A 15049-nucleotide genomic window follows, 5' to 3' on the forward strand; every position below is an offset into this window, starting at 1 on the left:
GCATTGCTGTAATGCATAAAATATCACAGTGGTGGAAGGCGGAGGGCGAATAAGATCCAATCAGTAACTGTGTCCTTGATTCAGAGAAGTGACACATGGGGTTGAACACATTATTCTTTTTATAAAGCTCTTCTTATAAGCAATGATGAGAGTGGGCAAACAAATTTGTGAGAGACGTTAGTTCTGGAGAGGCGGAAAAAATAAATTAATATCTCAAATATACTCTACAGTAGGTTCTGTCTAGAAATGTAGTATATTCAAGTTTGTACATTGGTGTTACCATTTTCAAAGATGTGTGTTTTTTGTTTCACACAATGGGTATCCAATTTTTAGAAAAATGCCCCAAAAGTTACACAATTAAGCAAAAACATCATCAGTTTTAATATAATCATGAAGGCAGCAAGATGTGTCACCTCAACTTGTGATTTCTGCTTTTTGTCCCAAAAGTTCATGAAACCACAAATCGACAAACGAAGCTTGAAAGAAATCTCTTGTGGCCCGTTTCTGCTCAGATAGCAGCGCCTCTCCTCAACTCTGACGTGATTGATATTCTGGTTGAATGTCTACCTACATCTATAACTCTCTATCACACCACTGCAGCACACTGTAGCTTAAAGCAGCCTGATCAATAATTCATGTCATGAGACCCTGTGGGGATAATGTACCAACATTATTTGGATCAGGTTTGCTGAAATTATTCTGTTTTTCAATTGTAAAAGTTTGTTAACCTCCTACGTTCTTATAGCAGCTTGAACAGACAGTGTTAAATGTAAATGACACATATTCTAAATGCAGGGATGTTGGCAGGAGGACATAAGTACAGAAACCCAAAGTATTCAACTGAAATACTTTTTCTATACATTGTTCTTTCCCATTTACTTGAATGAGAAAGTGTGTCCAAACTTTGACTGGTACTGTAGCTGCTAGCATAACTGTAGACTTGTTTGCCTGTCAAATTTAATCCAAAAATGATCAGAATCATCCTTTAAAAACCCCAAAATGTGTAATACTGTAATTGTGGAGTAAGATCAGTGTCCTCTATGACAGATAAAGCTGCAACCTTTGTACTGTTGTTCAGTAAAATCTAACCGACTACAGCATGACAAGAGCATCTTAAATGACTGTCCTGAGCTGAGATCACCTTATTACAATGAGCAGAGGCTGCTTGAATATCGGCGGCTCAAAAATGAATCCACCTCAATGTTGCCCTCATTCTTTTGGCTGGCAAGACATTGAGCTAATAAAATATAGTACACTACAAGTACTGTAGAGAATATGAGCCGATGTTGACTCTCTTGCTTTGTGTTTTGACATACAAATTTTCTCTGAGATTTACAGCAGAGATCCTGAGAATAGGATCCCGTAGATAAGCTTTCTAGTGATGTATTATGAACGGGGACAGAGATGAAGATGAAAACAGTGGATGTTATTCTTCAGTACAGAATTGGGGGACAGCACATTATGTGAAGCTCTGTACCAGCGAACTAGAGACAAGAATAACCCGTGTTGCTGTTTTAATAGATACACTCCCTGTAACAGAGGACAGTTTCAGTCATTATCCTTCAAATGCATTCAATGACAATTGGTTTTGCAGCATTTTCCTTTGAACCCGCTAGAAAAAGGCACTTCACAAAAGCCAGTAATAACTGTATATGTTCATAAATATTATAACAACAAAGACCTTTGCTGCAAAATTGAGACATGATATCCACTTTTTCAACTGTTCAAGTCCACTTGACCATATTGACCATATTGACCAAGTCATTTTTTGTGTTTCATATTTTGCTTCATTATTTTTAGGATGCAAATTTTTTCCAAATACGACACATGGACTCATGAAAGAAAAACTTCAGGTGCTTCCAAAAATCACCGGCGAAAATGTTTTTATTGTGTTGTGCTTTGTCACCATCACTCTGAACTTTTACAAAATGCATCATAAATCATTCTTGATAAGGATTTTCAACACATACATTTAAAGTAAATAATAAAATACAGCAGTGACTATACATGTGTACTGTTTTACAGATCATACCGCGTACAACATTACAATACATGATCTGCCAGGTCCCTGAGGCTCAGTTTTTCCAAAGCAGCATGAAAAATTACGTCTGTGTGGATGACCTCCTCACCGACCTCCGTCTGAGTGAGTGAATGTCAGTTAGAAAAATCTTTTCACTAGCTGTTTGTGTGGTGGAGCGGATACACTCCTCAACACCTCATTCGGTCTCTGCAGTGAGAAACAGACGCTGAAAAAAGCAAAGTGCTCATTTGGATGCTGCACTTGCAAGCAAGCCTGCACTCTGTGGTGTGTCTTTGCTCCTGGGGCTATGAGGAGATCAGTGATCGTCCCGGTGCCTGGGATCCTGGTGGTGGGAGTGTGGGAAATCTGCAGTGGGGAGATCTGTCTGGGCCCAGAGCTTCTCCGTCAGGCTGCACAGGGCCTCAAAGCCCCTGGAGACAGAGAAGACAGGAAGAAGAGGAGGAGGAGGGACGTCTTGCGCTTCATCCATTGACTGCAGGGAGCGGGACGGCACTGAGGGGCAGTGATGTGGAGGAGAGGCATCAGTGTATGTTTGTGAGAGAGAGTAAGTGTGTGTGAGTGTGTGTGTGTGTGTGTGTGTGCGTGCATCTACGAACCTTTGGTCTTTGTGTACTCTCCCTGGCTGAGTTGACTGTAAGGGTCTGGCTGAAGAGATGAGGAAATGAGCAGAGAAAAGGAGAGGAGCAGAACCTGGACATAAACACAGACAGCAGGACAAAAACAAGCCAAGAGCAGAAAACAGAGGGCAGAAAGCCAGATGGGAAATGACCGAGATTACAGGGGAAAAGAAGAAAGGGAGTTATTAGGCACAGCCAATTGACAACAAAAGATGAGAGCAGGTGCTTTCAAACGTTCGACTCAATTCAAATCTCAGAGATAAACACAGCAGTAGTCAACAGAGGAACGCGGGCAACCGTTTTTAATGATGTGGTTTCGCACCGTAGTGTCTATTACTGCATATGTCATTCAGTTGTTGCAAATTATGTTGTGTTTGCAAATGCATGAAATGTTGTGTTGTGTTCTCACCAGGATGCAGGTCCCTCTTTGTGTTGTTTTGCTGTAGCTGTTAGGAAGGAGAGCTTGTAGCTGGCTCAGCTGCTCCAACAGAGTGCTGCAATGCAAATATGGACAGGAAGATGAAAGAGACTGTAAAGTTTTCTCAAGAGAGGCCACAGGTTCCTTGAAACACAGGCATTCATTCTCAGCGTATGTAGTATTCTCGTACGTGGCCTCTTCCCACGTTTTGTGTCAGCTCACTGCAGCACTCTGCTTGCGTCAGGAACAAAGCCGCTTAATGAGATGACAGGATGACAGGCTTTGTATTCTGGTAATTTTATACTCAGCCTCCTCAGCCCTGATTTTGTAACAAAATCAGATTTTTGAAACAAAGAAAGTTTTCTTAACCAAGTTGGCAGCAACTCAAGAGGGAGGGGCCAGGGGACAAAATCGATATGGATCAATGAAACACTGACAGACGTAACCCAACGCACAACAAAAGGCACAAAAGAGAGAGTGAGATATGACTCATGCAAACAGTTTAGCCACATAAAAACAAATCCAAGTGTGAGATGAAACTGTAACTTGAGGCACCACTTTAAAGGGTATCTGCTTGGTTTTATTTCCTGTGTTTTAGAAGATGCCTACAGTGGAGTCCATACCAGGAAACTGAAGATTAAACAAGTGAAGTTAAATTTCTGGTAACATTCAATGACTCCAGCCTCCCAAATGTGATGAATTGATTATTTCTAAACCTTTAAAAAATATTCAGTAGATTAATCGATAATGGGAATAAATATCAGTTGCAGCCTCATCTAAGGACTCACTTGTTGGTCTCCTCCAATTGGTGGATCTTTCTCTGCAGCTGGAGGTTGTGAGCACTACATGCAGACATCCTGAAGACAGAGACAGCATGAAAGAGGGTAAATAATGACAGAATGGGGGAAAAATAGTATCAAATAGTACTGTGTTATGATGATGTATTGTTCTCCCCTCTGTTTCTCTCTTTCCCAATAACCCGTCCTCTGAGTGTTATCTCGACCCTATTCTGTCATCCGGTGACTCCACCCCATGCCCTCTTTCTTCTTCTGCTGTCTCCCTTGTTTCTGCCGTGAGTCACCTTCTATTATGGCCCCTCCAACTGAGCTCAGCGATGACTGATAATGATATCCTGTTGATACGCTCGGCTGGCAGCCGGCTTAATTACCAACAAACGCTGACTCTGCCCAGAGGGAGTGACAGTCTCACCTGCATCATGAAACTTTTTTTACCCACAGGCAACACAGCTCAAGCTTGAATGAGATGTCGATGGCGCACTATTAAATATTGAAAAATCTCATTTGATAATTATAGATTTAAGAACTACGGGTGTACGTAGGTAGGATTTTGAACTCCCACTGTAAGCACAACATTAATTTTACATTAATTTTTGACAGTACAGCGACACACACTCTTCCTAGCTTCAAAATACAATTAAAATTCATCTTTATTGATTCACAGAGGCAGATTTTACCATTAGGCAAGGTAGGCACCTGCCTGGGGCCGCCAACTAAAAGGGCCATAAACAGCTACAGATTTATTATGATGATAAGATATGAAAAATATTGAATTATGTTATTATTCTAACTCATCGTTCCATGAAATAACTTACAAATGGCTCCCAAAGCACTTAAAAAATATGCAACTGTACACTTCCACTTCTACTTCAGAGGAAAACATTGTGTAGTTTATTTACCTGACAGATAAATGTTACTGGTTATGCTGCAGATTCAGATTCTACTCACAAAATATAACAAATAAAATATGATGCATTATTATTGATTAAACAATCATTATATAAGAGCATTATATAAGAGTTAAAATAGAGTTGAACAGACATTAAGTACATAGTGCTGATAATGTCTCTCTTTCAATCCTCACTTTTAAGTCAGAATTTGAATGCCGGACATTTACAGTATTTTTACTGTGCAGTATTAATAGTTTTACTTAAGAAAAAAGTTTTTAGTACTTCTTCTACCACTGCCAATGCCAACATTTCCAGTTAGAGAAAGGGTACAAATAAAGCAAGACAGTGTTTGCCTGGGGGTCCCAAATCACTAAATCTGCCCCTGTTGATTCAGGTGGAAAATATTATGCTTTCTTGGGTTATAGATTACCGCACACCATCTTTGGACCCCCTGCTCTCTCCTCTCCCTTTGTTCTTCTCTCTATACCTCTGATTTCAGATTCAGCTGTGGTCCACAGCACCTCTGCACATCCTCAGACGACTCCTCTATACTCAGACGAATCAACAATGGCAAGTTTTATAAAAGGCCATTGGTGCAAAGAGAACCATCTGAAATTCAACATCAGTGAGATCAAACTATCCTTCACATCGGGGTACTTATGAATAAAAAAACTTGTAGGTCTGACAAAACAGAGGAATTTAGGGGAACTGCTGCACCGTCCTCTTGGAGGAGGCTCAAGTCTTTCATTGTATGAATCAAACTGTACAAGCTCCAGCTCTCTGTATTGTTTGCGGAGGAGTGATGGGGCGGAAGAGCCAACGTGGGGGAGGCAGGCAGGATTAGCAAATTTGGTGACAAAGGCTGGCTGCACTGTAAGACTGATTCTGTACAGCCTGGAGATAGAAGAGAGGAGGAGGAGGAGGACTAAACTGAGCTCCATCTTGGCAAAGCCCCCTGCCCCTCTATTGTGAGATGCTGCATCTACACAGCATCTTCAGTGTCCGTTTTATCCCCCCAAGCTGCAACACAGAGCGGTTTAGTTGCTACTGGCTATCTCACTACAGTATGTTTTCTGTCTGACTGACCACAGATCAGACAGAGCAGCTGGACTGTTAATGTAAAATATTCTAATTGTTCTGGTAAACCTTCACATCCTAATCCTTTTTATGTGGCAATGCTTACCTATTTTTCTCATATGTAGCAGTATAATACGTATTTAACCCGGCCCTTGACTGAAACATCGTCTTTATGTTAGTCTGTATGTTTGTGAGGTCACAGTCTACAATATGTTCTGTTCATGATAAAGATAATTACAGTGTGCATTGAGCACCTCCCTCTGGAGTTTTAGGTGATGTGGACAGTAATGCTAAAATCCAAATCTATTCTGTTATATACACAACACTTTTATTCTGTAAGCAGATAAGAAAGTATCTGATTTTTACTAAGCGTGTGTACACTACATGCATGATTATTTGTACATAGGGAGTGTACGGCACATTAACTGTTAATTTAATTATTGTTTATGTGGCTAAAATGGCCATGTTTGTGCTATAATTCACATTTTTTCAGCTGTATATTTCTACTTTATATGTTCTCGACTGAAAATGTTTGTTTCCCCCCCATTAACTCTCAGTATGATGGAATCTGAATGAACAACACTATTGGAGAAATAGATAAAAACATGCAAGGTCCTGGTGTTTTGATGTTGGCAACATCAGTGCAAAGCGTCTGTTCTGACACTGAATCCCCCAGATATTGTTGTCCAGCTCTGTGAAGCCTTTTTCTCTTACAAAAAGTTTTGAGTTTCTGTGAGAGTGTCTTTGTTTGGACAGCCTTGACAGCTACCGCCGTCCTCACCATGCTCTGCTCTTTATCTTTTTATTACAAATAAAGTTGATTATGACAAAGCAAACTCGTTATAAATGACTGCAGATAAAAGTTTAATTTTCTAGGCCAAGGCATGCAGAGATAATGTCATGCTGAGTGAAGACACTGAGTGCAGCTCCTACCTTCCCTCCAGACTATCAACATATTCCCTCTTCTTTTTCCGACTTTCTTGAGCCGAGTGCTTGTTGCGGATTTTCCGCCGGATCTTCTTCAGAACCCTCTCTTCAGACTTGTCAGGGAGATGAAACACATGGGAGGATAGGGACAAAAAGAATGTGGAAGAAAAGGGTAAGTGAGAGGAAACTGGGTTGGGGAGGGAAGGCATCTGGCAGAGGTTGTGTGACTGGGGATACAGATTTAGATTTAGATGTATTCATGAGTGTGTGTGTGTGTGTGTGTAGAGGCTTCTGTCCTACATATGTGTAAGTGTGTGTCTTGTTCATGTACCTTGGATAGGGGAAGTTTGGTGGACAAGTTTACACCTTCTTTAGCCAGAAGTTTCTTCTCATCCTCATCAAGTACAAGCTCCTGCAGGGAATGCTGGGGGACTCGCTGCGCCTGTGAACCAGATGGACAGAATATTCCAGTTTGTGTAATTTTTTGAGCATCTAAAAGTAGCTCTAAGAGTAGGACAGGTCACCACAAGGTCTCTGATCTCCAGGAAAATGATGCAGAGAGGGCATTGGACTGTACAATTAGCTCAAATTGTATTTATTCAGAAAACTAAGACTGAGTTGTTTTTATTTAATATCCCCATTGGTTAGAAAGCTTGACACAATTTCAGTCTTTCACTGACATATTCAACTTTTCTCTCTCCTTACTTTCTGTCCCAGGTTGGACAGCAGCAGGTCTTTCACTGTGACAGTCTGACTGGACGACAGCGGGGAGCTTTGGTTCATAGTGAGGTAGTGCGCAATTCCCAACTGCTCTTGGGGGTCACTATACTCCAGGCCTGTGCATTGAACAAGTAAAACCAGTCAAACAGCAGGCAATGATTCACAAAATTGCCAGCATGTGCCATTCAAAGAAAATACAAAATGTTTAGGCTCCTGCCCGTGTTTTCAATTGACCTCTGTGACAGCGGCGCCCCACTGTCTTTAACAAAACGTTCCACGAATGTGTGTCACTCTGTCTCCGTGTTGGATAGCTTTCTGTTGTTGCAGATTTGGTTTAAACTGTCAATTTGACAATATTTTCAGCAATGAGGGGTCAAGAATGAGGCAGTGTGAAAAAGGGACCATTATTCAAAAAAAGTGAAAAGACAATTTCCTCACGTGATAAACAACAATTGCAAAACCTTTCATCCTTTGCAAAGGGTCAGAAATTGGAAAACCAATGTGTTTGCTCTTTGAAAGGCCCCTTGATGCTAAGAGCTTCAGTCAATAGCTTTCATTATTCTGCAACAGAAGGTACAAATGGATAAATCTCATACCAAAGGCTTTATTTTGTAACTTGGCTGTCCCCTGCCCTGGTTCACCTAATTCTTCTAGTTTTGTGCATCATAACATGACATTTCTCCTTGCTGTTAAAACAGCAGATGGCTGCATAAAATCAGCTGCGACTACTCTGCAGCTGCAACTTTCACAGATGTTTATTGCTAGTACAGAATGCCAGACTTTTATAGTACATCATAACTTTCCATTTTAAATCTACTCTCACCGAGATCAATGGAAACATCAGATGTCATTTCATTTGCGAGCTTGCCAGGTGGTTGCTCCAGAGGTGGAGGCTGAGGGAGTGACTGTGTGTCAAAGGCTGGAAAAGGCTTGCAGGAGGGTGGGTGAGGGCTTTTTGTGGGATCTGTCAGGGGGTCCTCGTGGATGCCGCTGTCAGTGGTGCAGGGTGACCACAGGGGGGACGCCGGGGCTGAGGAGGAGTCGCTCCCACCGAGCAGGGCGTCCAGGAAGTCATCAGCACCACTCCGCTCAGGGCTCAAGGTCTGAGGAGGAGGGTATGTGTACGTCATGAAAACATCACTGCTGGATTGACTGACTTAATCAGATCATCATATGTCCCCACACGAGCACAGGCAAGAACATAAACACACTGGCTATTCAATTCCTTGAGCTCATCTGACCATGACTTATTGTCTCATTCATGGTTACAGCTTGCAGCCATAAAGGAGAACATGATGAAACTGTAAGTGAGCTCCTATATTTCCTAAACTTCAGCTCAGTAACACATGACCCTTATTCAGAATACAGATCACACTCAGCAGTCAGATTTTCATGAGCTTCATTGAATTTGTGGTTGTGATTATGCTGTCCCCCGAGAGACTCTATTCAGGAGTGAACTATGCAGAATGACCACCATACTCACATCATGAATGGTGATAGTCCACGGTTGGTTGCTGTGGCAACTAGTGGTTTCATCTGTGTTCCTGAGCAGAAGGTCAATGAGGTCCATCCCACCATGCACCTGTAATGAAGAACTACTCTGCCTGATGTGTTCAAAATCTAGGTGTTTTTCCAGCCTGTGTGCTTGTTTTTAAAGAAAATGAAAAATATCTTCAGTTTGGTGTAGCAAACTCAGTCCTACGCTTGCCTTTTACAAAGACTGAAGCCTCGTTATATCAATACACATCAACTTTTTCCCTCTTTAAAGACACAGTTGTTGTTTTTCTTTAAGGTAGCACCCAGGGATCCGATTCCAAACGTCTTACCTTATCAGTAGTCAGCGTCATAATTCCAACTTTAAAACAGCAGCTGATGAAATGTCCGTGAAACTATGAGGCAGGAGTAAAAACACACAACCAGATCAATATGTTTGTCTGTGGCTTGGACGTGTAGGAGGAACGTCTGAGTCTGTTTCAAGGGACAAAGTTGAGATGCCATATGACAGAAGTGCATTCCCCAACCCAGCTGATCGCCGTCCAATCCGATGTTGAGCAGACAGCTGAGAGAGCCAATAGGCACAAAAGGAAGGCTGACTGACAGATGAATTAGTCAAAGTTGCTCTCAGGTAGCTTAGAGTGACCTTTGATGTCATTGTGATAAGCCAGGATTGATTCCCTTTGTGGTTTCACATTCATTTTTTGTTGAACAGGGTTGATTTAGATGTCATTTTTATTGCTTTCAAGGTGGACAGAGTCGCATTTTAACTTCATCTGTCAATGTCAGAAGAAAGCTCAAGTTTATTTGAAGTGACTTTTGCCTGATCCGTCATTCAGGATGATACAAATAAAAATTTGCTGTCCCTTTCTCAACTTCATTTATGCTTGAAATCAAACCGATTACATATAATTCACAATTATTATGATTATCAATAAGTGAACGTCCATTTTTCTTTATACTTCACTCAGTCCCCTATTGCTGTGGTTCACAACCTAAGGACCTGGACCCCCACAAAGGGTCTTGAGATGGTAAACAGGGGAAAAAAAACATATTTGTGCTACACAAAATTATGTTTATTTTAAGCCATGCTGGCGGGGCAGCCTGTCGATCGGTTAGTCTGTCAGTCGGTCGGTTGGTCTACCACTTAGGTCCAGCCTGAAATGTCTTAGCAACTATTAGATGGATTGCCAGGTTTGATACAGAGATTCCTGGTACCCAGAGGATGAAGTGTTTCCTCACCAATAGGTTGACATTTTTGATCATCATCTGGTCAAAATTTTTATCTGCTCAAAATAATGGTTTATGACTAAATACCTGCAAAATTAATGACATTTCCATCAGTCTCAGCTGTACTTTGTGTTTTGGGCTGAGATGGCGAACTCAACATGTTAGCTTTGTGTCATTGTGAACATGTTAGCATACTGACATTAGCATTTAGCTCAAAGCACAGTTGTGCCAAAGGACAACCTGAGTCTCTAGTGTGGCTGTAGACTTAGTTTCAGATTTTCCTCTAATCTTTAATGTTTTTCTAGTCAGTTATTGGTTATAGTTGGTTATAGTGAGTCTACCAAAGTTTTTCAAAACTCACTCACTCTAAATTCAACTCTGATTTTATCAAAATCGGTCAGCATGTACTATTTTGTTTCGCCTTTGAGCAGTTGCTAAAGTTATCATCATTTCTTATCTTTACTGCCATAATAAGGAGCATCTGATTCGTGCTATTTCTAAGCATACACACCATAAAGTAAAGAATTATGTAACATGTTCTCAGAGCAATAACATAACAGGAACATGCACACTTGCAAAGACATATTATCACAGTGTAGAAGAGAATTATACAACTCCTCAGTTCAGACAAGTAGAATCAACTGTATGTCTACTAATTTCCAGAATGAATATCAGTACTATCCTTCCATCACTGCCTCTACTTCAAAGCATTGTTACACCACAGAGAGACTGAGCCTCATACATCTGATCGCTCAAATAATTGAAAGCCATTTTCTTTTCTCTTCAGATGATTGCTTTTGACATTTTTACCTTGATTAGACAGTTCAAAGCAGACAAAGAAGTTGTATATTTTCTTTTGATTGATTTTTTTCAAGGAAGTTTTTCTTACCTTTACTAAACTGTTCCAAAGTTTTAAAGTGGGGAGAGACAGAAAGAAATTGAAACAACTTATGCCACAAATGTCCCTGACCAGATTCAACCTGGTGTACAGCTAACACCACACAGAGAAAGTCATTTTATGACTCCAGAATGGAGCGCTTACCCATTTCTTTCTCATCTTTTCTGATATTGTGTCACATTGTGTGAATAAATCAAACTCTTTGAAGCGGTTTTTGATTTCAACAGTTTGTGGAGCTGCACACATACATTTTACAGCTCATGTGGAATTTCAGAGGGTCTTTACAGAATGACTATACAATTTAGGAGTTTGTAAAGTTCAGAAATCCGAGGTTATTTATTATATGTCAGGAAAACGTTCATGTTTATTAAAATGTTTGAGTCATCGTTTCACTGATTAATTCAGGGCCAGCTTTCATGGATTCATTGCTATTTTATGAAATAAAAATGATTCATACTGTATGAACCCTTTCTGATAACTATCCTCTCGTCTGTTGAGTACTTGCTTCTTAAGTGTATTTGTTGTATTAAGATCTACTCCTCTGGAGCCCAGTATTATCAGTACTGTAATAAGCCTAATTGCTCTGCTATCTTTATTGTTGTTCTATCTTAAGATTAGAGAGTTTCAAAGTACATGCAGATATTATGTAAAACCAGGACATTTTATACACATCTCTGAATACCAAGAATAGGCTGCGGCTCAGCATAGATAACTGCAGTGTTATTACATATGATATCATACCGGAATGCAATATCATTTTATGTTTGGGATGAAGGCGAGGGACTTTCCTGCAAGTAATCTACAAAATAACATGAAATTTACCATGAAATCATAGTCAAGCAGCTGAATTCCCCTTATATGATGTTATTACACATGGATATATATGTATGAGTGTGACTCAAATCCAACTAAAAAGGTCTCACAGTTCATATAGTCTCATTTCTTGGACCAGGAGGTATGAAATTAAAAACGCGCATGTTGAAAATAACAGGTTTAGATATCCCCAGAACAGTGAAAAGATTACAGCCACTGAGATGAACCCAGATATACTCCCCCCCACCCCCCAGATCCATAAGATAGTTGAGTAGCAGAGAGCGTGCTTTAAGCACACAGCTTTATCACTCCAACAGCTGTGAAATGCATGTTGGATGGCTCTTATCTGGACATCATTGATATCTCTGATGTGCACAAAATGACTTTATACCTGCACAAATAAGATAAATGAAAGCAATTCTGTGCTGAAGTGAAGTGAGGTTGGTTGTCCAGGTTTGGAACACTTCTTAACCAGTAAAACCCCTAAATCCAGCTTGAGGAGGGGAAAAATACAGACATGCCAGAGCAGTATGGAAGCAGCAGAGCACCTGTTTTTAGCTCATAAATGTGAGATAAAGGCCTCTCTGTCCAAAAGTTTCTTCGTGACCTCATAGCTACAAGTGTCATGTAGCAGCTAGACTGGCATGGAATGAAAGTAAACAAGTTTTTGGTCAGCTCTCACATTTCCTTAAAGAGCTTGACTGGTCGTGACCCTTTTACCCTATTTTGAGTTTAAATTCAGGTCAGTTTCTGCAGTGTTCCCCCAGTGTTGCAAAATGAATCATCTGTATCACTTACAAATATGTTATAAATTGATGTCTAATGTGTGATACGCTATAGTAGCATTTATTTGACCATTTAATCCAATAGTTTGATTTTTTTGACAAATTAAATCTAATCTTCTCTTCTTCCTCTGTGAAAATTAGGACAAAATTAAGACATTTCTTAACCCTCTTGTAATGACTGAAAGATTCCCCCTTTTTGGTATTTATAAAAGCTTGTTTTCACTTGAGGCAGCAGTGTGACAGTCAACATCCCACAGGGGAAATTTCAAGGAGCCACCATATTTACAGAAAATGCTATTTGGTAATTTCACACCATAAAAAAGTCATTATATTTGATGTTAAGTAATCTGTGCTCATCTCTTTGAGTGACTGCAGACACCTGAAAACTGACTTCATCTGTATCAAGAATCTGTGTTTTAGTGGGTCCACTAAGCTGATGGAAATGTGACACATGCACAGTGATATTGCCGTGAAATGAAAAAAAAAAATCGCTATCTGTTGAAATGACCACTGAAATGATTGGTTTCTTGCTTTCAGCAGAAATTTTAATATCTCGCCTCCCTTGAGTTCACAAAGTTTTAGATGTGAATAAACTTGAAAGCTGAGCGTTGGCAGCAAAAAAGACAGAACCACTTCCTAACAAGGCATACTCCATGAAGCCGTTATAAATTATAACTAATGGCTTTCTAGTTAAAAATGTATCACTTCTTTCAGATTAGTTGTAACCCATAAATAATGAGAGATTTTGGGTTGCCAGGTTATGAAACATCCATTTGGTCGGTGGATATCCTCCTCCACTGTTGTCTTTTAATCTAGCGCTTTAATCTATCAGGACAACAAACCACTTTCCTTCTGAGAAAGAGCTGAGGAGCATCTGGACAAAAATCAATTTATTATCAACTTATTGATATTCTCAACTGCAGACTGTAAGTCATTCCATTCATGTCACCTGAGGACCAATAAAGTAATGTCTCTTGCATTAATAAAGGGTTCTTCCACTATCATATAAGGCAACCATCTGCTCTCATGAGGGCCCATTATATGTTATATGTGCATTGGTATATGTACATTATATGTGCCTGTTATTGTACATCCGTGAAGAATGTGTTTTTCAGTACAGAACTTGATTTCTCCTTTGTGGTCCACTGGAGTAATGGGGGAATATCCTATTAGTTGTCACATACACATGTGTGCATGTTCATACGAACACATAATACAGCCTGAATATCATCTTCTTTTACTCTCTTTTCTACTCATTCAATCCTCATTTTCAACCCTCATTTCTGATTCTTTCCATCTCCTGAGAAGTTTTGTCCTGCTCTGCCCTCAGCTGGTTGAAGACTGCTATGACACCATGAAGGAGGACAGTTTCTGCTTTATCCAAAGAGCACTGATAAAACTATCTGAAAGCGCAAGGAGGGATCTGCTTATCTTTTATATGAAAGGCAAGGCAGGGTAAATGACATCTGGTGAAATGTCATTAATATAAAAACAGACGTGGGCAGGATGTCAATTTTACATTTTTTTTAACCTTTTCATAAGACCTGAGGTTTCAAGACACCTGTGTTAAGTTGCATACTGGACCACAATTGTCTCAAAACTAGTTGTGATGTCACAAATCATGGTCGCAAGTACATGCCTTAAACAATTTTTTCAATGAGCACAGAGAAACTTTCACTTACAGTAACTGAATATGAAAACAGCTCTCTAGTGTCAAACTCTGCTCATTCATCATTCTGCATAGTGAAACTCAAATATTCAACTGAAGTAACAGTAGACTGTAGGTATAATTGTATGTAATTAGACTCTGGCTTGTGTAACATTATGATAATCATTAAAAAAAGACTAACCAACACACAGTGGTGGAAAGTAACAAAGTACATTTACTCAAGTACTGCACTTAAGTACAATTTTGAAGTACTTGTACTTTACTTTAGTATTTCCATTTTATGCTACTTTATACTTCCACTCCACTACATTTACTTGACAGCTTTAGTTACTTTTCAGATGAATATTTGACACAGTGGATAATATAACAAGCTTTTAAAATACAACACATTGTTAAATATGAAACCAGTGGTTTCCAACCTTTTTGGCTTTTGACGTCTTGCAACAAGCAGTGTGTAGTTGGGGTCACATTTCAGATGTCTATGAGTTGTTAACAGCCACTACTTTTACTTTAATATTTTAAGTACATTTTGTTTCTAATACTTATGCACTTTTACTTAAGTAGGATTTTTAATGCAAGACTTTTACTTGTAATGCAGTATTTTGACATTACTGTAAATGGTATCTTTACTTAAGTTAAGGATCTGACTACTACTTCCAGCTCGGCCAACACA

The 15049-nt window shown here is 39.8% G+C and overlaps 1 protein-coding gene across 1 annotated transcript; it reads right to left on the reverse strand.

Moving 5' to 3' along the window:
* Positions 1-1881: 1881 nt before the first annotated feature.
* Positions 1882-14828, reverse strand: LOC121908768 (cyclic AMP-responsive element-binding protein 3-like protein 3-A). Its single transcript, XM_042429039.1, has 11 exons — positions 14796-14828; positions 9314-9376; positions 8971-9069; positions 8311-8590; positions 7473-7603; positions 7099-7209; positions 6774-6880; positions 3865-3933; positions 3068-3152; positions 2638-2731; positions 1882-2533 (listed from the first exon to the last, which is right to left on the reverse strand). Exons 2-11 carry the CDS (start codon positions 9332-9334, stop codon positions 2337-2339), a joined length of 1194 nt encoding a protein of 397 aa, XP_042284973.1. The 5' UTR covers positions 9335-9376; positions 14796-14828; the 3' UTR covers positions 1882-2336.
* Between the last annotated feature and the right edge of the window lie 221 nt (positions 14829-15049).

This window comes from Thunnus maccoyii, chromosome 12 (assembly GCF_910596095.1).
Source record: "Thunnus maccoyii chromosome 12, fThuMac1.1, whole genome shotgun sequence".
Lineage (NCBI taxonomy): Eukaryota > Metazoa > Chordata > Actinopteri > Scombriformes > Scombridae > Thunnus > Thunnus maccoyii.